Below are 26,156 nucleotides of genomic sequence, written 5' to 3' on the forward strand. Positions count from 1 at the left end.
AGTATCTGAGGCAGCAGGAGGAGCAGTAGTTCTGTAGTAGTGTGTGACCATGTAGTATGAGTTATTACTGACCGCCACAGCCCCAGACCTGGTTTACACGGTCAGAGAACGCCACCCACATGGGCTATTTATGTAACCTTTATTTAACTAGGCAAGTCAGTTCAGCAAGAAGTAGATAACAATGCATCACACAAAGCAGCCACAACTGTCAGTAAGAGTCTTTGAATGAAAAGATTGAGATAAAACTGTCCAGTTTGAGTGTTTGTTGCAGTTCGTTCCAGTCGCTAGCTGCAGCGAACTGAAAAGAGGAGCTACCCAGGGATGTATGTGCTTTGGGGATCTTTAACAGAATGTGACTGGCAGAACAGGTGTTGTATGTGGAGGATGAGGGCTGCAGTAGATGTCTCAGATAGGGGGGAGTGAGGCCTAAGAGGGTTTTATAAATAAGCATTAACCAGTGGGTCTTGCGACGGGTATACAGAGATGACCAGTTTACAGAGGAGTATAGAGTGCAGTGATATAGGAGCATTGGTGGCAAATCTGATGGCCGAATGGTAAAGAACATCTAGCCGATCGAGAGCACCCTTACCTGCTGATCTATAAATTATGTCTCTGTAATCTAGCATGGGTAGGAAGGTCATCTGAATCAGGGTTAGTTTGGAAGCTTAGGTGAAAGAGGAGCATTTACTATAGAGGAAACTAAGTCTAGATGTAACTTTAGCCTGCAGCTTTGATATGTGCTGAGAGAAGGACAGTGTACTGTCCAGCCATACTCCCAACTACTTGTATGAGGTGACTACCTCAAGCTCTAAACCCTCAGAGGTAATAATCACACCTGTGGGGAGAGGGACATTCTTCTTACCAAACCACATGACCTTTGTTTTGGAGGTGTTCAGAACAAGGTTAAGGGCAGAGATAGCTTGTTGGACACTAAGAAAGCTTTGTTGGAGTGCATTTAACACAAAATCCGAGGAGATGCCAGCTGAGTGTAAGACTGTATCATCTGCATTTAAATGGATGAGAGAGCTTCCTACTGCCTGAGCTATGTTGTTGATGTAAATTGAGAAGAGCGTGGGGCCTAGGATTGAGCCTTGGGGTATTCTCTTGGTGACAGGCAGTGGCTGCGACAGCAGATTTTCTGACTTTATACTCTGCACTCTTTGAGGGAGGTAGTTAGCAAACCAGGCCAAAGACCCCTCAGAGACACAAATATTAATTAGCTGGCCCACAAGAATGGAATGGTCTACCGTATCAAAAGCTTTGGCTAATTCAATAAAAATAGCAGCACAATATTGCTTAGAATCAAGGGCAATGGTGACATCACTGAGGACCTTTAAGGTTGCAGTGACACATCCATAACCATAGCAGAACCAGATTGCATTCCCGAGAGAATAGTATAGACATCAAGAAAGCCAGTCAGTTGATTATTGACAAGTTTTTCCAACACTTTTGAGAAACAGGGCAAAATATAAACAGGCCTATAACAGTTAGGATCAGCTTGATCTCCCCCTTTAAATAAAGTACATACAGGAAGTTACCTAGGGCACTTAACCTCCGACTTCCTGGACCTTCAGCTTTCTGGTGCTGTCTTATCCATATTGCATCTTACAGAGGTATACCATGGTGGGTTGAGAGTGCACTGGTTGACAAGGCCCGCTCTTAATGAATGGCTCTATTTGCTGCCCACGCATACACACACGCACGCACGCACACACACACACACGCCCGCACACACACACACAAACACACACACACACACACACACACACAAATCAAAATGGTGACTCTAGCGCGATCGGTTTTCCATCGCTCATTTGCACGTCACGTCAATGATATCATGTCACCATGTTGGACTGTGGGTCAATTAACCTGGTTGGAGTGGGCGTCCTGATTCTTGTTTGTGAGCTAGGCAGGCTGCTGCCTGGGAAGGTCTCCCACTCAGAGGTACGAGATGGGGAGGGGGCGTCCTGATTCTAGTTTGTGAGCTAGGCAGGCTGCTGCCTGGGAAGGTCTCCCACTCAGAGGTACGAGATGGGGAGGGGGCGGGGGTATGTTGACCTCAGGTCTCCCACTCAGAGGTACGAGATGGGGAGGGGGCGGGGGTAGATTGACCTCAGGTCTCCCACTCAGAGGTACGAGATGGTGGAAGGGGCGGGGGTAAGTTGCCCGAGATAGAGGGTGCGGGGAATCTATCAAATAGCATACCTATAACTTTGTTCAGTACTAATGCAATTAGTTGTGCAATTTAGTTTGTGTTTCTTGTTTGAAGTGCAATAGTGTAATAATCAGGTTCTCTTCTTTATGAGTGTGTTATTCTATTTGTGTTATATAGGATTTGTGCAATTTAGTTTTACTTGTGTTAGTTGTTTTTTGTTAGCAATAGGGTAATAGTGTAATAATTAGATTCTCATTTTTATTTGTATTTATATACTACAATTAAAATGAATGGTGCTTTTTTGTGTTGGGTGGGGCGGCTGAAGGGGGGGTTTGCCCAGGGAGCCATACAAGCTAGAACCGCCACTGGTTGTATGAAAAGCGTTTCTGGGTTAACAAGGTGCATTAGACATGCAGCACGCATGCTCACGCCGTAATTAACATTTAGTCTGCTCTCTGTGTCTCTCACAACTCTCTCTCTTTCATCACACGTCTGCTTTAAGACCAGCTTCACATCAAAAGGTTCATCATTTACTTACTGATGGTATTTCACTACTTTATCTATTCTTTGTAGATGTATAAATGATTATATGCACACTGTTCAAACAAAGGTTAGCTAACCTTATACTTGACCTGTAACGACAATTTCTAATCCTATAATACCATGTATTGAGTTTAAGAATGGGCTACTGAATCCTTCTAGAAATATCTCTCAGGGAAAAAAAGAGCAGGAGCAGAATCTCATTGAGGGAAACTGCATAATACCCCTGAGGGCAGCGTGAGCTGGGTGGAAAAACAAACCATGTTGTATATTATGGGAAAAGTTAACAGAATGGCACACGCACACACGCACGCACACACACACGCACACACGCACACGTACGCACGCACGCACACACACACACGCACGCGCACGCACGCACACACACGCACGCACGCACACACGCACACACATGTACACGCACGCACACACACACGCGCACGCACACACACACACACAGTCAGACATTGACTCCTGTCTTGGGTTATATTATGAGTATAATGAGGGCTGCCCGAGGCATTGCAGTTTATATGTTATTAGAATTTCCCAGCAGTTCAGACGAGAATCTATATTTCAGTCAGTAACCTCTACAACATCCTACTAGATCATATAGCCTGTATAGAACATACACTGAGTATACAAAACATTAGGAACACCTGCTCTTTCCATGACATCGACCGACCAGGTGAATCCAGGTGAAAGTTATGAACCCTTATTGATGTCACTTGTTATATTCACTTCAATCAGTGTAGATGAAGGGAAGGAGACAGGTTAAATAAAGTTAAATTTGTTAAGATTTTTAAGAGGGTGAATGGGCAAGACAAAACATGGAAGTGCCGTTGAACGGGGTATGGTAGTAAGTGCCAGGTGCACCGGTTTGTTTCAAGAACTGCAACGCTGCTGGGTTTTTCACGCTCAACAGTTTCCCATGTGTATCAAAAATGGTCCACCACCCAAAGGACATCCAGCCAACTTGACACAAATGTGGGAAGCATTGGAGACAACATGGTCCCACATCCCTGTCGAATGCTTTCGACACCTTGTAGAGTCCATGCCCTGACGAATTGAGGCTGTTCTGAGGGCAAAAGGGGTGCGACACCTTGTAGAGTCCATGCCCTGACAAATTGAGGCTGTTCTGAGGGCAAAAGGGGTGCAACACCTTGTAGAGTCCATGCCCTGACGAATTGAGGCTGTTCTGAGGGCAAAAGGGGTGCGACACCTTGTAGAGTCCATGCCCTGACAAATTGAGGCTGTTCTGAGGGCAAAAGGGGTGCAACACCTTGTAGAGTCCATGCCCTGACGAATTGAGGCTGTTCTGAGGGCAAAAGGGGTGCGACACCTTGTAGAGTCCATGCCCTGACAAATTGAGGCTGTTCTGAGGGCAAAAGGGGGTGCAACTCAATATTAGGAAGGTTTTCTTAATGTTTTATACACTCAGAAACTATTCATGCCCCTTGACTTATCCACATTTGTTGTGTTACAGCCTGAATTCAAAATTGATTAAATATGTTTTTTCCTCACCCAACTTCACACAATACCCCATAATGACAAAGTGAAAACATGTTTTTAGAAATTGTTGCACATTTTTTTAGCATGAAATACAGAATTATCGAATTTACATAAGTATTCACGCCCTTGAGTCAATAGTTCGTAGAAGCACCTTTGGCAGTGATTGCAGCTGTGAGTCTTTCTGGGTAAGTCTAAGAGCTTTACACACCTGGATGGTAGAATATTTGCACATTATTATTTCAAAAATTCTTCAAGCCATTTTCAAGTCTTGCCATATATTTTCATGCCGTTTTAAGTCAAAACAGTAACTAGGCCACTCAGGAACATTCAATGTTGTCTTGGTCAGCAACTCCAGTGTGTATTAGGTCTTGTGTTTTAGGTTATTGTCCTGCTGAAAGGGGAATCTGTCTCCCAGTGTCTGTTGGAAAGCAGACTGAACCAGGTTTTCCTCTAGAATTTTGCATGTGCTTAGCTCTATTCCATTTATTTTTATTTTAAAAACTCTGTAGTCCTTGCCGATGACAAGCATACCCATAATAACATGATGCAGCCACCACCATGCTTGAAAATATGAAGAGTGGTACTCAGTGATATGTTGTTTGGATTTGTCCCAAACGTTTCACTTTCTATTCAGGAGAAAATTTGGACATAATTTCTGTGCCACATTTTTTGCAGTTTTACTTTAGTGCCTTATTGCAAACAGGATAAATATTTTTGAATATTTTTCCTTCTTTTCAATCTGTCATTTAGGTTAGTATTGTGGAGTAACTACAATGTTGTTGATCCATCCTCAGCTTTCTCCTATCACAGCCATTAAACTCTGTAACTGGTGAAATCTCTGAGCAGTTTCCTTTCTCTCCGGTAACTGAGTTAGGAAGGACGCCTGTATCTTTGTAGTGACTAGGTGTATTGATATTCAATGTCTACTTTATCATTGTTTTACCCATCAACCAATAGGTACCCTTCTTTGCAAGGCATTGGAAAACCACCCTGGTCATTTTTATTTTTCCTGTATTTAACTAGGCAAGTCAGTTAAGAACAAATTCTTATTTTCGATGATGGCCTAGGAACGGTCATGTTCAGGGGCAGAACGACAGATTTTTACCTTGTCAGCTCAGGGATTCGATCTTGCAACCTTTCGGTTACTTGTCCAACGCTCTAAACACTTGAAATTCACTGGCCAACTGAGGGACCTTACAGATAATTGTATGTGTTGGGTACAGAGATTAGGTAGTTATTCAAAAATCATGTTAAACACTATTATTGCACACAGTGAGTCCATGTAACTTATTATGTGACTTGTTAAGCACATTTGTACTCCTGAACTTATTTAGGCTTGCCACAACTAAGAGGCTGGTTGAATACTTATTGACTCAAGACATTTCAGCTTTTCACTTTGTATTAATTTGTAAAAATGTCTAAAGACATAATTCCACTTTGACATTATGGAGTATTGTGTGTAGGCCAGTGGCACAACATATCGATTGAATACATTTTAAATTCAGGCTGTAAAAACAAAATGTGGAATAAGTCAAGGGAGTTTTTCCTAGCCACCGTGCTTCTACATTTGCATTGCTTGCTCTTTGGGGTTTTAGGCTGGATTTCTGTATAGGACTTTGTGACATCTGCTGATGTAAACATTTGATTCGAGTGTGAATACATTTTGAAAGCACTGAATTATGCTGGAAAAATTTATGTTTGTGCTTTTCTAATCACCGATTTCTGTGTTCATGCAAGTGACTGATTGAACATGCCTGGAAAGAAATCTCACTATCAGTATCTGCAATTTAGCTGTACGCCCAGACCCTTGTTTTGAGAACGAAAGATATCTCAGTTTCAATGTCTCAGCTTAGAGAGGAGAAGCCTCGTGAGGTATTGGTCTGTCACATACATGACCCAGTATTGGTCGGTCACATGAATTAAGTCAACGTTAATGATGAATTAATTATGAATGATGAATAAGCTAAATCATGAAACATAACTTGTCTGTATATAAGAGATCTAATGGGACTGCCCTGATAGAGCTCCTGATCAAAGTGTACTTGGTGCATTGAGTTGGTTGGAACCTCTCCAGCGCACTGATAATAAAGAATGATTCATTTAAGATTGACTTTGAGTGTCCAAGTGTAGAATTTCAATGACTGTATATTATGGGGAATGTCAACAGAATGGCACAGAGTGTACACACACACACACACACACACACACACACACACACACACACACACACACACACACACACACACACACACACACACACACACCTGTCTTAGGTTATATTATTAGTATAATGGGGGAGGCTTTGTGCTCTCCTGGCTGCCAGAACACTTTTTATGCTATTATATTTTCACAGCAGTTCAGTCTACATTCTAAATTCCAGTCATTAACATCATATTAGAACATGTTTCTGATGTGACTAATCCAAATTAGACAGAGAAAAGGTTCCATGTACGGCCCAGAGATACAGGCAATGGTACATCAACAAGCCCTGGTCATGGCTTTATGTATGAACTATATTCATACTTCCCATGTTGTTTTGAGGATCTTTTTATATTCTGAGAGTATGCTCTCCACATTAATAGTCTAGAAGTGATGTTCCCCTCCCTTAGTTGAAGTGTAGTCTGTCTACTCGTGAGAGTCTACAGCACAAACATTAGATGGTTTTTCCCCTAAAAGCTTTCTGGACATGGTATCTACCGTTTTGATCTGTCGACTTTAGACTACTTACCTTCCCAGTATAATTAGTTTATCTGCTTTTAAACCTTTTAGTCAGACAATTGTTTGGTTGTAAGTTTGTTTTATATCGCTCTCTTTCACGCTCTCCTTCTCTGTGTTTCTCTCTTTTTCTCTGTTTGTTTCTCTCTAATTCTCTCCATCTCTTTACCTAGCTTTAACCCTTTCTTTCTTTTTTTCTCTAGAGACAATCCTTCTGTACTCTATAATGATCCTTACCTGGATATAGCTTCCTGTTTTCTATCTCTCACTCCATTTTTAAATGGAACGACAGAACAGTAGCAAGTTTTCTATCGCCTTGAATCTTTTCACTCTTTTTTTTGTCTTCTGCGTTTTTCTAATGACATTCCCGTCCATGCGGAGCGCTGCTGGAATAGAATGGCTTAATACAGAAAGAGAATGTTGTGTTTAGCACTATTCCATTCTGAAGACATTCCACAGCCTACTAATCGGTCCCCCTCAACCTATTTATCAGCATCAAGCCCCAGTCTTAATGCACTGTAGGATAATGAAAATCCTGATGTTCATTAATGGAACTCAATTAAAAGAGCGAGGGAAGTGGAGATGGGAGGATGGAGAGATGGGGGAGGAGGTAGAAAACATAGTGAGGAGTCTCAGTGAACCATTGAAAGGAGCCCCAACATGGCCCCGCACAAAGGCCTTTATTTGACTTTCTTCTACAGGGACTTGCTGGGCTTATTAAAACCTTTAATAGGTTATATTAACACACAATCCACTGTGAGTCAGAGGAGGGGCAATGGGGGGGAGGGGAGGATACTTCTCTGTGGAGGAGAGAGGGGAGCAATTATGGAGGGTATGTGCACTTTGTCCAAAACACAATATTTGTATGTTTATTCAGCTTCGGTCTGTATTGATTTTGAGGATGAAGACTTTAGTAGAGAGCAGTAGTAGAGATGAGAGACGCAGTAGGTGGATGTACGTGTGTGTGTGTGAGTTGGTGTGTGTATCAGGGGTTGGAATCAAAATGATTTTCCAATCGTTCTGTTCCCCTATTTGTTTCGTTCTGTTCCAGTGTTCCGACCAGCATAATGAAGTTCTGAACCGTTTTGAACCCCAAAAAGTACAGCTTCATATAGTTTATTTTCCTACATTTTTGAAACTCTTGAAAAACAACATAATTTTTACATTGAGCTTATTTATTTACTCCACCAATAAGGATAGAACAGCTTGCTATAAAACGGGTAAGCTAGTTGTTTACATGTTTGATTGGTTAATAAGTGCAGGTGGGAGATGCGACTGAAATTGTATGTTTGGGAAGAGAGCGAGAGAGACACGTGGACATGAGGGGGCTTGAGACGTTGAACATCATGACGTGAGTTGGATTGCATTTAGGCTACTAGCATCATAACTTCACTGAATTACATAATTATAAACTAGACATTAGGGATATTTTTGGAACCAAAAATTACATTATTAACCGGTTCTCAAGATTTGAAAACAATGGTTTCATTTTGGAACACTAGAGATCACTTTCATTCCCGGTTCTAGTTCTGTTTCTTCCACAAAAATATGTTTGGTTCTGTTCCCTGAACCGGTTCCAACCACAGGTGTTTATAGAAGAGGGCACAATCATACACTCCTTCGGCTGTCAGTAGTGCCTCTTCCTCTCATCCTGCAGCTGAAATGGGGTGAACAAAACTCCACCTTCCATCAGCCTGGTGCATCCCACATCAAATAAGCTGTCACGGAGAGAGAGAGAGCTCCAGCCCATCCTAAATACCTCTCCTTATCCCTGTACACCACTGTTACACGTTACAGCCCCAGCCACCATTTCCCCGCCTGCAGCCCAAAGTAATCATAGTCATTTTCCGCCACATTAAGAGGGTCATTTTCACAACGCCGCACCAAGTAAATTGGCAACAGGCTCCTGTAGCTGAAGGGTGTGGGGTGGCAGCGAGCCAGTGACAGTCACGATATTATAAAGCACAGTGGTTCTCTGAGTACTCAGAAAAACACACACATACACACACTCAAGGGTACTTTGATTGGGGACAATATGCTAGTAACATGTCCAGGTGGGAGCTGAGGTAATCACATAGTCACGCTATCAGTTGGACAATAGTCAATGAACTGTTTGTGAGGAGAGGAGAAGCGTAGGCTGGTGATGTGGAGAACGGAGAGAGTCTGAGGAGGAAGAGAGTCTGTACTTGTGCTTTCCCTGCACGGTTAGCCCAGCTCTCAGAAGATGAAGCATTGCAGTGTTGGTATTCAGGACTGTTGGTCCTCTGGAGGAGGGAGGGGAGAGAGAGTAACCCTTTCATCTATTTTTTATGCTCGTTAACCACTACTGTCTGGCTGCTTTTTCTTCTCTTTCTCATTCCTCCTCCTACTGTTTTTCTTCTCTTTCTCATTCCTCCTCTTTCTACTGTTTTTCTTCTCTTTCTCATTCCTCCTCTTTCTACTGTTTTTCTTCTCTTTCTCATTCCTCCTCCTTCTACTGTTTTTCTTCTCTTTCTCATTCCTCCTCCTCCTACTGTTTTTCTTCTCTTTCTCATTCCTCCTCCTTCTACTGTTTTTCTTCTCTTTCTCATTCCTCCTCCTACTGTTTTTCTTCTCTTTCTCATTCCTCCTCCTTCTACTGTTTTTCTTCTCTTTCTCATTCCTCCTCCTACTGTTTTTCTTCTCTTTCTCACTCCTCCTTCTACTGTTTTTCTTCTCTTTCTCATTCCTCCTTCTACTGTTTTTCTTCTCTTTCTCATTCCTCCTCCTTCTACTGTTTTTCTTCTCTTTCTCATTCCTCCTCCTACTGTTTTTCTTCTCTTTCTCATTCCTCCTCTTTCTACTGTTTTTCTTCTCTTTCTCATTCCTCCTTCTACTGTTTTTCTTCTCTTTCTCATTCCTCCTCCTTCTACTGTTTTTCTTCTCTTTCTCATTCCTCCTCCTTCTACTGTTTTTCTTCTCTTTCTCATTCCTCCTCCTACTGTTTTTCTTCTCTTTCTCATTCCTCCTCCTACTACTGTTTTTCTTCTCTTTCTCATTCCTCCTTCTACTGTTTTTCTTCTCTTTCTCATTCCTCCTCCTACTGTTTTTCTTCTCTTTCTCATTCCTCCTCCTTCTACTGTTTTTCTTCTCTTTCTCATTCCTCCTCTTTCTACTGTTTTTCTTCTCTTTCTCATTCCTCCTCCTACTGTTTTTCTTCTCTTTCTCATTCCTCCTCCTTCTACTGTTTTTCTTCTCTTTCTCATTCCTCCTCCTACTGTTTTTCTTCTCTTTCTCATTCCTCCTCCTTCTACTGTTTTTCTTCTCTTTCTCATTCCTCCTCTTTCTACTGTTTTTCTTCTCTTTCTCATTCCTCCTACTACTGTTTTTCTTCTCTTTCTCATTCCTCCTCCTTCTACTGTTTTTCTTCTCTTTCTCATTCCTCCTCCTTCTACTGTTTTTCTTCTCTTTCTCATTCCTCCTCCTACTGTTTTTCTTCTCTTTCTCATTCCTCCTTCTACTGTTTTTCTTCTCTTTCTCATTCCTCCTCTTTCTACTGTTTTTCTTCTCTTTCTCATTCCTCCTCCTACTGTTTTTCTTCTCTTTCTCATTCCTCCTTCTACTGTTTTTCTTCTCTTTCTCATTCCTCCTCCTACTGTTTTTCTTCTCTTTCTCATTCCTCCTCCTACTGTTTTTCTTCTCTTTCTCATTCCTCCTCCTACTACTGTTTTTCTTCTCTTTCTCATTCCTCCTCCTACTGTTTTTCTTCTCTTTCTCATTCCTCCTCCTTCTACTGTTTTTCTTCTCTTTCTCATTCCTCCTCCTACTGTTTTTCTTCTCTTTCTCATTCCTCCTCCTTCTACTGTTTTTCTTCTCTTTCTCATTCCTCCTCCTACTACTGTTTTTCTTCTCTTTCTCATTCCTCCTCCTTCTACTGTTTTTCTTCTCTTTCTCATTCCTCCTTCTACTGTTTTTCTTCTCTTTCTCATTCCTCCTTCTACTGTTTTTCTTCTCTTTCTCATTCCTCCTCCTTCTACTGTTTTTCTTCTCTTTCTCATTCCTCCTCCTACTGTTTTTCTTCTCTTTCTCATTCCTCCTCCTTCTACTGTTTTTCTTCTCTTTCTCATTCCTCCTCCTTCTACTGTTTTTCTTCTCTTTCTCATTCTTCCTCCTTCTACTGTTTTTCTTCTCTTTCTCATTCCTCCTCCTTCTACTGTTTTTCTTCTCTTTCTCATTCCTCCTCCTACTGTTTTTCTTCTCTTTCTCATTCCTCCTTCTACTGTTTTTCTTCTCTTTCTCATTCCTCCTTCTACTGTTTTTCTTCTCTTTCTCATTCCTTCTTCTACTGTTTTTCTTCTCTTTCTCATTCCTCCTCCTACTGTTTTTCTTCTCTTTCTCATTCCTCCTCCTTCTACTGTTTTTCTTCTCTTTCTCATTCCTCCTCTTTCTACTGTTTTTCTTTTCTTTCTCATTCCTCCTCCTACTGTTTTTCTTCTCTTTCTCATTCCTCCTCCTTCTACTGTTTTTCTTCTCTTTCTCATTCCTCCTCTTTCTACTGTTTTTCTTTTCTTTCTCATTCCTCCTCCTACTGTTTTTCTTCTCTTTCTCATTCCTCCTCCTCCTACTGTTTTTCTTCTCTTTCTCATTCCTCCTCCTACTGTTTTTCTTCTCTTTCTCATTCCTCCTCCTACTGTTTTTCTTCTCTTTCTCATTCCTCCTCCTTCTACTGTTTTTCTTCTCTTTCTCATTCCTCCTCTTTCTACTGTTTTTCTTTTCTTTCTCATTCCTCCTCCTTCTACTGTTTTTCTTCTCTTTCTCATTCCTCCTACTACTGTTTTTCTTCTCTTTCTCATTCCTCCTCTTTCTACTGTTTTTCTTCTCGTTCTCATTCTTCCTCCTACTGTTTTTCTTCTCTTTCTCATTCCTCCTCTTTCTACTGTTTTTCTTCTCTTTCTCATTCCTTCTTCTACTGTTTTTCTTCTCTTTCTCATTCCTTCTCCTTCTACTGTTTTTCTTCTCTTTCTCATTCCTCCTCCTTCTACTGTTTTTCTTCTCTTTCTCATTCCTCCTCCTTCTACTGTTTTTCTTCTCTTTCTCATTCCTCCTCCTTCTACTGTTTTTTTCTCTTTCTCATTCCTCCTCCTACTGTTTTTCTTCTCTTTCTCATTCCTCCTCCTTCTACTGTTTTTCTTCTCTTTCTCATTCCTCCTCCTTCTACTGTTTTTCTTCTCTTTCTCATTCCTCCTCTTTCTACTGTTTTTCTTCTCTTTCTCACTCCTCCTTCTACTGTTTTTCTTCTCTTTCTCATTCCTCCTTCTACTGTTTTTCTTCTCTTTCTCATTCCTCCTTCTACTGTTTTTCTTCTCTTTCTCATTCCTCCTTCTACTGTTTTTCTTCTCTTTCTCACTCCTCCTTCTACTGTTTTTCTTCTCTTTCTCATTCCTCCTTCTACTGTTTTTCTTCTCTTTCTCATTCCTCCTTCTACTGTTTTTCTTCTCTTTCTCATTCCTCCTTCTACTGTTTTTCTTCTCTTTCTCATTCCTCCTTCTACTGTTTTTCTTCTCTTTCTCATTCCTCCTCCTTCTACTGTTTTTCTTCTCTTTCTCATTCCTCCTACTGTTTTTCTTCTCTTTCTCATTCCTCCTTCTACTGTTTTTCTTCTCTTTCTCATTCCTCCTCCTTCTACTGTTTTTCTTCTCTTTCTCATTCCTCCTCCTTCTACTGTTTTTCTTCTCTTTCTCATTCCTCCTTCTACTGTTTTTCTTCTCTTTCTCATTCCTCCTTCTACTGTTTTTCTTCTCTTTCTCATTCCTCCTCCTTCTACTGTTTTTCTTCTCTTTCTCATTCCTCCTCTTTCTACTGTTTTTCTTCTCTTTCTCACTCCTCCTTCTACTGTTTTTCTTCTCTTTCTCATTCCTCCTTCTACTGTTTTTCTTCTCTTTCTCATTCCTCCTTCTACTGTTTTTCTTCTCTTTCTCATTCCTCCTTCTACTGTTTTTCTTCTCTTTCTCATTCCTCCTTCTACTGTTTTTCTTCTCTTTCTCACTCCTCCTTCTACTGTTTTTCTTCTCTTTCTCATTCCTCCTTCTACTGTTTTTCTTCTCTTTCTCATTCCTCCTTCTACTGTTTTTCTTCTCTTTCTCATTCCTCCTTCTACTGTTTTTCTTCTCTTTCTCATTCCTCCTTCTACTGTTTTTCTTCTCTTTCTCATTCCTCCTCCTTCTACTGTTTTTCTTCTCTTTCTCATTCCTCCTACTGTTTTTCTTCTCTTTCTCATTCCTCCTTCTACTGTTTTTCTTCTCTTTCTCATTCCTCCTCCTTCTACTGTTTTTCTTCTCTTTCTCATTCCTCCTCCTTCTACTGTTTTTCTTCTCTTTCTCATTCCTCCTTCTACTGTTTTTCTTCTCTTTCTCATTCCTCCTACTTCTACTGTTTTTCTTCTCTTTCTCATTCCTCCTCCTTCTACTGTTTTTCTTCTCTTTCTCATTCCTCCTCCTTCTACTGTTTTTCTTCTCTTTCTCATTCCTCCTCCTTCTACAGTTTTTCTTCTCTTTCTCATTCCTCCTCCTTCTACTGTTTTTATTCTCTTTCTCATTCCTCCTCCTTCTACTGTTTTTCTTCTCTTTCTCATTCCTCCTCTTTCTACTGTTTTTCTTCTCTTTCTCATTCCTCCTCCTTCTACTGTTTTTCTTCTCTTTCTCATTCCTACTCCTTCTACTGTTTTTCTTCTCTTTCTCATTCCTCCTCCTTCTACTGTTTTTATTCTCTTTCTCATTCCTCCTCCTCCTACTGTTTTTCTTCTCTTTCTCATTCCTCCTCCTACTGTTTTTCTTCTCTTTCTCATTCCTCCTTCTACTGTTTTTCTTCTCTTTCTCATTCCTCCTTCTACTGTTTTTCTTCTCTTTCTCATTCCTCCTTCTACTGTTTTTCTTCTCTTTCTCATTCCTCCTTCTACTGTTTTTCTTCTCTTTCTCATTCCTCCTCCTTCTACTGTTTTTCTTCTCTTTCTCATTCCTCCTCCTTCTACTGTTTTTCTTCTCTTTCTCATTCCTCCTTCTACTGTTTTTCTTCTCTTTCTCATTCCTCCTCCTTCTAGTGTTTTTCTTCTCTTTCTCATTCCTCCTTCTACTGTTTTTCTTCTCTTTCTCATTCCTCCTTCTACTGTTTTTCTTCTCTTTCTCATTCCTCCTCCTTCTACTGTTTTTCTTCTCTTTCTCATTCCTCCTCTTTCTACTGTTTTTCTTCTCTTTCTCATTCCTCCTCCTTCTACTGTTTTTCTTCTCTTTCTCATTCCTCCTTCTACTGTTTTTCTTCTCTTTCTCATTCCTCCTACTTCTACTGTTTTTCTTCTCTTTCTCATTCCTCCTCCTTCTACTGTTTTTCTTCTCTTTCTCATTCCTCCTCCTTCTACTGTTTTTCTTCTCTTTCTCATTCCTCCTTCTACTGTTTTTCTTCTCTTTCTCATTCCTCCTCTTTCTACTGTTTTTCTTCTCTTTCTCATTCCTCCTCCTACTACTGTTTTTCTTCTCTTTCTCATTCCTCCTCCTTCTACTGTTTTTCTTCTCTTTCTCATTCCTCCTTCTACTGTTTTTCTTCTCTTTCTCATTCCTCCTCTTTCTACTGTTTTTCTTCTCTTTCTCATTCCTCCTACTACTGTTTTTCTTCTCTTTCTCATTCCTCCTCCTTCTACTGTTTTTCTTCTCTTTCTCATTCCTCCTCTTTCTACTGTTTTTCTTCTCTTTCTCATTCCTCCTCTTTCTACTGTTTTTCTTCTCTTTCTCATTCCTCCTCCTACTGTTTTTCTTCTCTTTCTCATTCCTCCTCCTCCTACTGTTTTTCTTCTCTTTCTCATTCCTCCTCCTTCTACTGTTTTTCTTCTCTTTCTCATTCCTCCTCCTTCTACTGTTTTTCTTCTCTTTCTCATTCCTCCTCCTTCTACTGTTTTTATTCTCTTTCTCATTCCTCCTCCTACTGTTTTTCTTCTCTTTCTCATTCCTCCTTCTACTGTTTTTCTTCTCTTTCTCATTCCTCCTTCTACTGTTTTTCTTCTCTTTCTCATTCCTCCTCCTACTGTTTTTCTTCTCTTTCTCATTCCTCCTTCTACTGTTTTTCTTCTCTTTCTCATTCCTCCTCCTTCTACTGTTTTTCTTCTCTTTCTCATTCCTCCTCCTTCTACTGTTTTTCTTCTCTTTCTCATTCCTCCTTCTACTGTTTTTCTTCTCTTTCTCATTCCTCCTTCTACTGTTTTTCTTCTCTTTCTCATTCCTCCTCTTTCTACTGTTTTTCTTCTCTTTCTCATTCCTCCTCCTTCTACTGTTTTTCTTCTCTTTCTCATTCCTCCTCTTTCTACTGTTTTTCTTCTCTTTCTCATTCCTCCTCCTTCTACTGTTTTTCTTCTCTTTCTCATTCCTCCTCCTCCTACTGTTTTTCTTCTCTTTCTCATTCCTCCTACTACTGTTTTTATTCTCTTTCTCATTCCTCCTCCTTCTACTGTTTTTCTTCTCTTTCTCATTCCTCCTCCTACTGTTTTTCTTCTCTTTCTCATTCCTCCTCCTTCTACTGTTTTTCTTCTCTTTCTCATTCCTCCTCTTTCTACTGTTTTTCTTCTCTTTCTCATTCCTCCTTCTACTGTTTTTCTTCTCTTTCTCATTCCTCTTCCTTCTACTGTTTTTCTTCTCTTTCTCATTCCTCCTCTTTCTACTGTTTTTCTTCTCTTTCTCATTCCTCCTCTTTCTACTGTTTTTCTTCTCTTTCTCATTCCTCCTCCTACTGTTTTTCTTCTCTTTCTCATTCCTCCTCCTTCTACTGTTTTTCTTCTCTTTCTCATTCCTCCTCTTTCTACTGTTTTTCTTCTCTTTCTCATTCCTCCTTCTACTGTTTTACTTCTCTTTCTCATTCCTCCTTCTACTGTTTTTCTTCTCTTTCTCATTCCTCCTCCTTCTACTGTTTTTCTTCTCTTTCTCATTCCTCCTCCTTCTACTGTTTTTCTTCTCTTTCTCATTCCTCCTCTTTCTACTGTTTTTCTTCTCTTTCTCATTCCTCCTCCTACTACTGTTTTACTTCTTCTAATAAGTCCATGTTTTTTTTTACTCTGCCCTGAAATGGTTTTGGAGCTATTTGGGAAAGGTACATTAGCATAAATAAATCCACAGAATTTTCCCTCTTTCTTCAGAACGGAGTCCGTTGCAGAGAAGATGCTCACCAACTGGTTCGCTTTCCTTCTTCACAGATTCCTCAAAGTGAGTCTAATGCAACCCCCAGTTCACCAGTTTTATTAAACCAGGGTTTTATAAGAATCGGCAGTTGAAATACATTTTATATCCTTAATCGATATGTGTTTTCTCTCTGTCTCTCTCCCTCGCCTCTCTCTCTCCAGGAGTGTTCTGGTGAACCTCTGTTCATGCTGTACTGTGCCATCAAGCAGCAGATGGAGAAGGGGCCTATAGACGCCATCACAGGAGAGGCGCGCTACTCCCTAAGTGAAGACAAGCTCATCAGACAGCAGATAGAGTACAAAACTCTGGTCAGTACCACTCAGGCAATCACACACACACACACACAGACGGACACACACACAGATTCTACTGACTCTACATACACTATACCCCCCCCCCCCCCCCCCACACACACACACACACACACACCCTTACCTCCTCTCCTCTCCTGTAGATCCTGAACTGCGTGAACCCGGACAATGAGAACAGTCCTGAGATCCCAGTGAAGGTGCTGAACTGTGACACCATCACCCAGGTCAAGGAGAAGATACTGGACGCCTGCTATAAGAACATGCCCTACTCACAGAGGCCCCGCGCTGTCGACATGGACCTGGGTAGGATAGACACACACACAAAACACACAAACAAAGGTGCTGACAGACACACAAACACACACACAAAGCGGGTGACATACACACACACACACACAATACACACAAACACACAAACAAAGGTGCTGACAGACACACAAACACACACACACAAAGGGGATGACATACACACACACACACACCTTCCCTAGTCTGACAGACAGGCCTCCCCCACACACACACAGGTCTGCCGCCCACTCCACCCCAGAGCCAACACTGCCTATTTCACCTCTCCTCCTCCTCTTCCTCCTCCTCCTCCTCTTCCTCTTCCTCCTCCTCCTCTTCTCATGTGCTCTCCCTTCACACCAATGAGAGAGAAACAATAACCTCAAGTCAGAAGTGGTAATCACCAGCAACAACCACAGGGGACTACCTCTCTCTCCATATGACTATCACCTAGGTAACACTAGAGTGTGTGGCAGTGGTCTCCAGGCACAAAGTAATACATTCCAGTCAACAGAGTAGAAAAATCAATGATCACTACCTGGTGCCTGACAAGGTCCACCATTTCCACATCAACAACCTTATTATCGTTTCATTATCAGATGAAAAGCCGTCAATGTGCCCATCTACTCCCCACACTCCTCTTCCCCCTCTCCCGCTCACTTGAGTCACTTTTCTGGAAAGGATTCTCTCTCTTAGACCTTCTCCTCCGGCGTGCGTTTTTCCCACCATGCGACACAAGTATCACTGACACCAATTACGCTGGTGAGGCTGAGTGCCAACTACGCCGGTTAGGCTGAGTGTGTATACAAATTGAAATTGTTTGTGTGTAATGTTTAATTAAAATGCCCGTCAATCCGGGCGGGCGCCGTCTCTCTGGTCTCCTAACCTAGTGGAGAACACATAGTGCTCTCTGTGTGTGTCTGCAGAACAGAACGGCACATAATGTGTTTTCTCAAGAGTCCTTTGGAAGCTTGTGACGTCTGTGTGCCTCTCCTCTCCTCAGTGACACCAAGGCAAATGAAGACGCAGTCAGAGAATAGCTTAATCGTTTTGGACTCATCTTGCTTGAAGTAATGACTATTATAGCAGTCTTGGTAACACCCTTAGAGACAAACAGATAGCATTGTCAATCTCTTTAAACAGTAGAACAGTGTTGTTCAGTAATTTGAATTGGTTATACTGTAGGTAACAGCTCACACCACATAAAAAAGGCATTACTGTAAGATGCAAAGGCTCCAATAGTGAACGGATAACACAGACTAGAGAATATGTGTGTATGTTCTTGTGTACACTGTGTGTGTGTGTTTGTGCACGTGCATAGGTGTGTGTGATTGTGTTTGTGGCAGTGTGACTGACGCAGCATCTCTTCTCTCGGGTCCCGTCAGAGTGGCGTCAGGGGCGGATGGCCCGCGTGGTGCTGCAGGACGAGGACATCACCACCAAGATAGAGAACGACTGGAAGAGACTCAACACACTCATGCACTACCAGGTACAGTGAACTGATCTATGTTACGTATATCTAGACTCAACACACTCATTGATTACCAGGTAGGGTTATGCAGACCTCCCTGGAGAAATACAGCTCAGTATTCTCTCTCTCTCTGTCTCACTCTCTCACTCTCTCTCTCTCTCGCTCTCTCGCTCTCTCGCTCTCTCGCTCTCTCACTCTCTCACTCTCTCACTCTCTCACTCTCTCTCTCTCTCTCCCATTGCCTTCTCTCTCACTCGCTCTCTCTCTCGCTCTCTCTCTCTCTCGCTCTCTCTCTCTCTCTCTCTCTCACTCGCTCTCTCACTCTCTCTCTCTCTCTCTCCCTCCCTCCCTCCACCTCTCTCTCATTCCCTTCTCCCTCTCTCTCTCTCTCTCTCTCTCTCTCTCTCTCTCTCTCTCTCTCTCTCTCTCTCTCCCTCCACCTCTCTCTCATTCCCTCTTCTCTCCCTCTTCCTCGCTCTCATTCCCTTCTCCCTCTCTCTCTCTCTCTCTCTCTCTCTCTCTCGCTCTCTCTCATTCCCTCTCTCTCCCTCTTCCTCGCTCTCATTCCCTTCTCCCTCTCTCTCTCTCTCTCTCTCCCTCCCTCGCTCTCCCTCTCCCTCTCTCTCTCTCTCTCTCTCTCTCTCTCTCTCTCTCTCTCTCTCCCTCTCTCTCATTCCCTCTCTCCCTCGCTCTCATTCCCTTCTCTCTCTCTCTCTCTCTCTCTCTCTCTCTCTCCCTCGCTCCATCTCTTTCTCTTTCCATCATTCTCACTCCTCTGAGGCCCTCTACTACTGCTATCTATATTTCATCTGCCTCTGCTCAGGGACTAGGCTGTCCTTTACCTGTTACCATGGCAATTAGCCCTGCCTCAACCTTGCTGAACTTCTCTCCACATCTCAGAGGGTCCGACTTTACCTGCAGTTCCCCGCCATCTTAATGTCTAAAAGAGAGAGAGAGGGAGAGAAAGGGAGAGAGAGAGAGGGACAGAGAGGGACAGAGAGGGACAGAGAGGGACAGAGAGAGAGAGAGAGAGAGAGAGAGGGAGAGAGAGGGACAGAAAGGGAGAGAGAGGGACAGAAAGGGAGAGAGAGAGAGAGAGATAGGGACAGAAAGGGAGAGAGAGAGAGAGAGAGAGAGAGGGACAGAAAGGGAGAGAGAGAGAGAGAGGGACAGAAAGGGAGAAAGAGAGAGGGACAGAAAGGGAGAAAGAGAGGCGAGTTAGAGAGAGGGGAGAAAGATGGAGACGGAAGAAAGAGTGAGGGAGAAAGAGAAGTAGAGAGAGAGAGGGCAGTCTTCTCCAGAGCACATGAGTCTTTCAGCAGTACAGAGGGTCAGCAGGCTCCCATTACTCAGACAGGGAGACCATCTGCCCAGAGCTCCCGACTGCAGCCTGTAGAACCTACAGCCCTGTAGCCAGGCTGAGGTGTGTGTGTGTGTGTGTGTGAGACTGAGGACCGGGACTGGTCGGTCAGGGAGGATGGGAAGGGGGGGCTGGGGGCTGGGGCTGCAGCCTTACCAGAGGCCCTCTCTCTCTCTCAGACCTGCTGCCCCAGAGGAAGAGAAGAGAGAGGTAGAATCATTTACAAGGTGTCAGGGCTATTAGATGTGACATATCGTAGTGTCCTTCATAGAGGACTTGGTCCCCTGCTGATTTACTGTCTGTACCCCCTCTGTCTCCTTCCCTAGTCCTCTCTTTCCTTCTACCTACTTCCTCCAACCTTCTACCTACTTCCTCCCTCCACATCCCTGTCACACATAGATAGTGAGCACTGAGCAGTCTCACCTTCTATCTGTCTCTCTCTCCCCCGCTACCTCACCCTTTCAGCAGTCACAACCTCTCTCTCTCTAACCCCGAGTCACACCGAGACTGTCTGAGTCTCTCTGAGTCTCTGGGGTAGCCTGTAATCCTTGATGGAGGAAGTGCAATATGTTCACTTCCATCTCTCTGTTGTTGTTCTGTTGCTTTGTGTCACTCTCTGTTTCCTTCATTAGCCATGGGAGACGCTGCAGGGCACAACAACACACACACATACACACACACGCATGCATAGAGACAAGAAAGTACGGGGGAAGAGAGTAGATGTTGAGGTGAGGTGAGGTGAAGAGAGAAGAGGTGAGGTGAAGAGAGAAGAGGTGAGGAGAGGTGAGGAGAGAAGAGTTGAAGAGAGAAGAGGTGAAGAGAGAAGAGGTGAGGAGAGAAGAGGTGAGAAGAGGAGAGGTGAAGAGAGAAGAGGTGAGGAGAGAAGAGGTGAAGAGAGAAGAGGTGAGGTGAAGAGAGATGAGGTGTGGTGAGGAGAGGTGAGGTGAGGAGAGGTGAAGAGAGAAGAGGTGAGGAGAGAAGAGGTGAAGAGAGAAGAGGTGAGGAGAGAAGAGGTGAGGAGAGAAGAGGTGAGGAGAGAAGAGGTGAGGAGAGAAGAGGTGAGGTGAAGAGAGACGAGGTGAGGTGAGGAGAGGTGAGGAGAGAAGAGGTGAGGTGAAGAGAGACGAGGTGAGGTGAGGAGAGGTGAGGAGAGAAGAGGTGCGGTGAAGAGAGACGAGGTGAGGTGAGGAGAGGTGAGGTGAGAAGAGGTGAGGAGAGAAGAGGTGAGGAGAGAAGAGGTGAGGAGAGAAGAGGTGAGGTGAAGAGAGAAGAGGTGAGGTGAAGAGAGACGAGGTGAGGTGAAGAGAGACGAGGAGAGGAGAGGAGAGGAGAGGAGAGGAGAGGAGAGGAGAGGAGAGGAGAGGAGAGGAGGGAATTAATGGAGCCTCTTTTGTTGTGTACTCTATGAGCTAGGTTGCTAGGGTGTGTGTGTGTGTGGCCACAAAGAGAGAGCCCAACTCATGAATCCCCAGAGTGAGAGAATAGAGAGAGATGGAGAAGTGTGTCTGTGCGTGTGAAATATTTGAAATTCAGATTTACACTGCACCCCTGTGACCCCAGACTGAGATGCATTAGAATTCATGGAACTCCTATAAACCAGGGATGCTCTGCTATTTATTTGCCCTATCACATGGGAGATGATCGTGTACATACCCTGGTTATGGAAATTCACACAACCTTCTCGCCCTCAGCTCCCGCAACTAAAATGAACAACAGAAAACACATTTAAAATGAGACTGTACAGTAGCATCTCTAGTTTGAGCTCATGGGAACTGAATGAATCTCTAGACCCCCCCCCCCCCCCACACACACACACACACACACACATATATATTGTCGGCCAGAGCAGAGGAGAGGAGATAATAGGTTGATGAGATAGGAGCCTGGCTGATTGGTGATTTTAATCTCTCCGTTGATTGGTCTTCCTCCTTGTCAAAGCCCAGCTCTTACTCTCACTATCTCCTAACCTTGAACCTCTTCCTCCCTCTCCTTCTCTCTTTTCATCAGCCCAGCTCTTCCTCTCTCTCCCTTTGTATCCCCCTCTTCTTCTCTCTTTTCATCAGCCTACTTGCCTTGGTTGTATCTCTCGCCTGCTGTGCCTAAATGGGTGGCTTTGGCCAGGGGTACAGCTAGAAATGGCTCCATGAAAGGCCTTGTCCTTATCCTCCTGCAGTGTAGTTGGCTGAACAAGGCCAAGACATTATTGGAGCCCTGTCACTGTGCCTCCATTCTGACCTTGTGTTGTCCTACTGATGTTGTGTTGTGGAGGAACCGAAATGACTTCACCAGGAGCTCCAGTTTCACACTTCCCTGACAGAGAACCTGCACTGGGACGTTTGGGGATATTTTAGACAAACCCAGACAGACACAACAGATAGTTGGATATATGATGATTTCCTACACTTTTTATGTATCTTTCCGTCAATCTGATTCTCTGTGGCATATCTCTGTGGCATATCTCACATTATCCCTTGTTATCATCTGAACAAACAATGCCCCACAGGCAGACTTTGAGTTTTAAAATATGTTCCAACAGAAAAGGAAATCTAGATCGACATTTTGGCAGGCATAGTGAAGAGAGTGTTCCTCTCCTTTCCACAGATTACATTGAGCCAAGACAGTTGGTATTGGGTCTAATGACTGGTGTCTGGTATTGCAGCAGGTTGAGTGAAATTTTCAGTAGAAATTAACACAGTGGGACTGGACCCTCAACACACAATGTGTCTCTTTCGTAGTATGTTCTGAGACACTCTTTTGTTTGATAAAAACACAGTTTAGATCATTTGAGTTTCACGTAATATACTAATAAACATTTAATCTTAATAATCTTACGTCTATATTAAAGACCTATCAGTTAGGTAGTTTTGTGTGACTACAGCCCAGTACAATCTGTGATAGATAGTCATCCTAAACTGAGCTTCCAGGGGATCAGGTGGCCTGGGGATCAGGAGATGAGAGATAGAGGTGGGTGGGTGGGGGGGGCTGTTTGATGGAGGTCTTATCACTGTGTAGTACTGGCCCCTTATCACACCTGCAGGCCACTATCATGCTCACCTTACCTCCCTCCCTGCCTCACACTGTGGATTAGCCCTGAAGGATGGAGGGCGGAGAGTGGGAGGTAGAGAGTCAATGTCCAATCCCTGCCAGAAAGAGAGAGTGTGGGAAGAAACGGTAATGGGGCCTTCCAAGGTGTCACTACTGTCAGAGCTTGTAGGAGTGAGAGAGAGCAGAGGCTTTTGACAAAATGGAGAAGGTTAGGATGGAGAGGGGGAGAGGATAGATTAGGGTTGAGAGGAAGAAGAGTGAGGTCTTCACAATCCAGAGTTGACGGAAAGAGGTTTCCAAAGAGCATTTTTAATTTCCCTCTAAGAGGGCAGACGGTGTGGCATCAATTTCTGAGAAGAATCATCCTTAAGCCTCTGTCCTTTCAAGTGTCTCTCAAGTGTGGCTATTAGAGTGGACCCTGTCTGCTGGAGCTGTAGCCAGCTGTGGCCTCTACCCCAACCCTGGCTGTGACCCCAACTAATGGCCTGGTAGAGATTAGTCAGGGAGGGGGGTGGAGAAGAGAGATGAATAGAGAGAGGGGGAAAAGAGATGAGGGGAGAGACACCCCTATAGGTGCATCGTGGGGCCACTTTATTAGCAGTTGAGTAATGGGAGGAGAGGAGAAGGGGAGGAGAGAGAAGAGGAGAAGAGGAGAGAGGAGGAGAGAGTAGAGGCGACCCAGCCAAAGAATTGTAGAGGCTAAAAGTCAGGAGGGGTCAGGGAAAGGAGCTTATTTCTCTCCTCCTATATGACATGAAAATAAATATTTTTCTTTCTTCAAATAGAATTTGAGGTTTTCTTTGAGCCTGTGGCTGCTTGGTGCTTTCACACCATTGGATGTTTGTCCTTCTTGTTCTCTCACTTCTCTCAAACTCAAATCCATCCACTGGGCTGGCTACAAATGCCAGAGAAGGCTTCAGATAGGAACAATGGTGTATTTATGTGACATTCTTGTTCCATTCAGTTTGACAGAGTGCACACAAACACACCTTCACAACTATGATTAGCAGTGCACTGTAGAGGAAATGTACAGCTAATGAAAGTGGCTTTGTTTAGAACACTAACTTTTATGGCTGTTACTTGGTGAGACTGAACACAGAGACAGTGGTGCCTCTTCCAAGACAAAAGACAGAGGTAGTAAGAGAGCCCAGGTTGAAATGATTCTCTTCTGAAGTAGAGCAGACCCATCATCCTCCTATATCACCCTGCCATACCTCACATTATCCTACCATATCTCACATTATCCTACCATATCTTACATCATCCTACCATACCTCACATTATCCTACCATATCTCACATTATCCTACCATGCCTTACATTCTTCTCCCATAACTCACGTTATCCTCCCATACCTCACATCATCTTCTCATGCCTTACATTCTTCTCCCATATCTCACGTTATCCTCCCATAACTCACATCATCCTCCCATGCCTTACATTCTTCTCCCATACCTCACGTTGTCCTCCCATACCTCACATCATCATCCCATACCTCACATCATCCTCCCATACCTCAAATTCTACTCCCATACCTCACATTATCCTCCCATACCTCACATTATCCTCCCATATCTCACATCATCCTCCCATACCTCAAATTCTACTCCCATACCTCACATTATCCTCCCATACCTCACATTATCCTCCCATATCTCAAATCCTCCTCTCATACCTCACATGAATCTCCCATACCTTACATTATCCTCCCATACCTCTCATCATCCTTCCATACCTCTCATCATCCTCCCATACCTCTCATCATCCTCCCATACCTCTCATCATCCTCCCATACCTCTCATCATCCTCCCATACCTATCATCATCCTCCCATACCTATCATCATCCTCCCATACCTCTCATCATCCTCTCATACCTCACGTTTGTCTCACTCTCTCTGTCTTTTTTTACAATCCCCCCACTTTTAGTCTCTCTCTTTCCCTGTCACTATTATGGCTTTATTTCTCTCTGTCTTTCTCTTTCTCTCTGAGCTGCATGGAGGGAGCGCCGCCACCACTGCTGTGAGGACAATGAGGCGGAGGCGGTTGTTCGCTAGACGTGCCAGTGGGAAGCCCTCACACCGTCTTTCTACCCGCTCCCCCCTTCCATCCCTCCGTTCCTTATTTCCCTAATGGCTGGGGAGTGATGGGAATAACAATGAGGATGATCTCAAGCACAGTCATCACGGCGGCGTTTGAGTCATTTCTTACAGAGATGGTCTTCAGAGAAATCCCACATGGCTTTAGAGAGAGTAGAGAAAGAAGCTGAATGGAGAGAACGTGACAGAGTACAGGGACGGAGGGATAGAGGTAGTGAGGGAGGAAATGATGTGTCATGTGAGGATGTATTTGTATATCTTTGACAAATCAGGATTGCAGATCAGTGTGTACTGCATACGATTCAACATGTTATCTGTGAGCAGTACACCTGTAGATTGGTGATTCAACATGTTATCTGTGAGCAGTACACCTGTAGATTGGTGATTCAACCTGTTATCTTATCAAAATGTTCTCTGTTGTGTTGTTGCAGGTGTCTGACCGCTGTGTGGTGGCTCTGGTGCCCAAACAGACCTCTTCCTACAACATCCCGCCATCAGCCAGCATCTCCAGAACCTCCATCAGCAGATATGGTGAGTACCATTGAATGACATTGAGCATTATACATCTCTATGATAAGTACTGTACCGCCTTAGCTCCTCCCTCTATTGGACCATTTCAAACAAACACCTGTTACATAATAGATTAACATGGGAAGAGGAAGGGAGGGGTTTGAGATTAAAGTGTTCACTGTGTAAGCCTATGGGAGCAGACCTGATATAAACATTAGACTTTTGGATTAGCTTGTAGACATTTTAGCAGACTCTTTTGTCCAGAGCCACAATGTGAGCAAAACTAAAATCATCCTAGCTAAGACCAGCTCTGTTTGGATCGTCTATGCTTTGCTGCGGAGGCATAGTTTTCCTTTACTCTCTCCTCTCGACCGTGTTTGCTGCAGTTTGCCAGAAACTGCAGGGGTGGCAGAGGGATGGAGAGAAACAGGAACAGAAGGGGATAGAGGGATGGAGAGAAACAGGAACAGAAGGGGATAGAGGGATGGAGAGAAACAGGAACAGAATGGGATAGAGGGATGGAGAGAAACAGGAACAGAAGGGGATAGAGGGATGGAGAGAAACAGGAACCGAAGGGGATAGAGGGATGGAGAGAAACAGGAACAGAATGGGATAGAGGGATGGAGAGAAACAGGAACAGAAGGGGATAGAGGGATGGAGAGAAACAGGAACAGAAGGGGATAGAGGGATGGAGAGAAACAGGAACAGAAGGGGTGGCAGAGGGATGGAGAGAAACAGGAACAGAAGGGGATAGAGGGATGGAGAGAAACAGGAACAGAAGGGGATAGAGGGATGGAGAGAAACAGGAACAGAAGGGGATAGAGGGATGGAGAGAAACAGGAACAGAAGGGGATAGAGGGATGGAGAGAAACAGGAACAGAAGGGGATAGAGGGATGGAGAGAAACAGGAACAGAAGGGGATAGAGGGATGGAGAGAAACAGGAACAGAAGGGGTGGCAGAGGGATGGAGAGAAACAGGAACAGAA

General features: G+C 43.5%; 1 protein-coding gene across 1 annotated transcript in view; it reads left to right on the forward strand.

The window, feature by feature from the left end:
• LOC139416721 (plexin-A2-like) overlaps nt 1-26,156 on the forward strand; it is a 466,777-nt gene that overhangs the window by 366,693 nt on the left and 73,928 nt on the right. Inside the window, exons 23-27 of the mRNA XM_071165718.1 lie at nt 16,050-16,116; nt 16,254-16,400; nt 16,547-16,706; nt 18,074-18,177; nt 25,092-25,191. Coding sequence (XP_071021819.1) covers nt 16,050-16,116; nt 16,254-16,400; nt 16,547-16,706; nt 18,074-18,177; nt 25,092-25,191 — 578 coding nt within the window. The remainder of the gene's footprint in view (nt 1-16,049; nt 16,117-16,253; nt 16,401-16,546; nt 16,707-18,073; nt 18,178-25,091; nt 25,192-26,156) is intronic.

The sequence above is a fragment of the Oncorhynchus clarkii genome, chromosome 9 (genome assembly GCF_045791955.1).
Source record: "Oncorhynchus clarkii lewisi isolate Uvic-CL-2024 chromosome 9, UVic_Ocla_1.0, whole genome shotgun sequence".
In the NCBI taxonomy this organism is placed as follows: domain Eukaryota; kingdom Metazoa; phylum Chordata; class Actinopteri; order Salmoniformes; family Salmonidae; genus Oncorhynchus; species Oncorhynchus clarkii.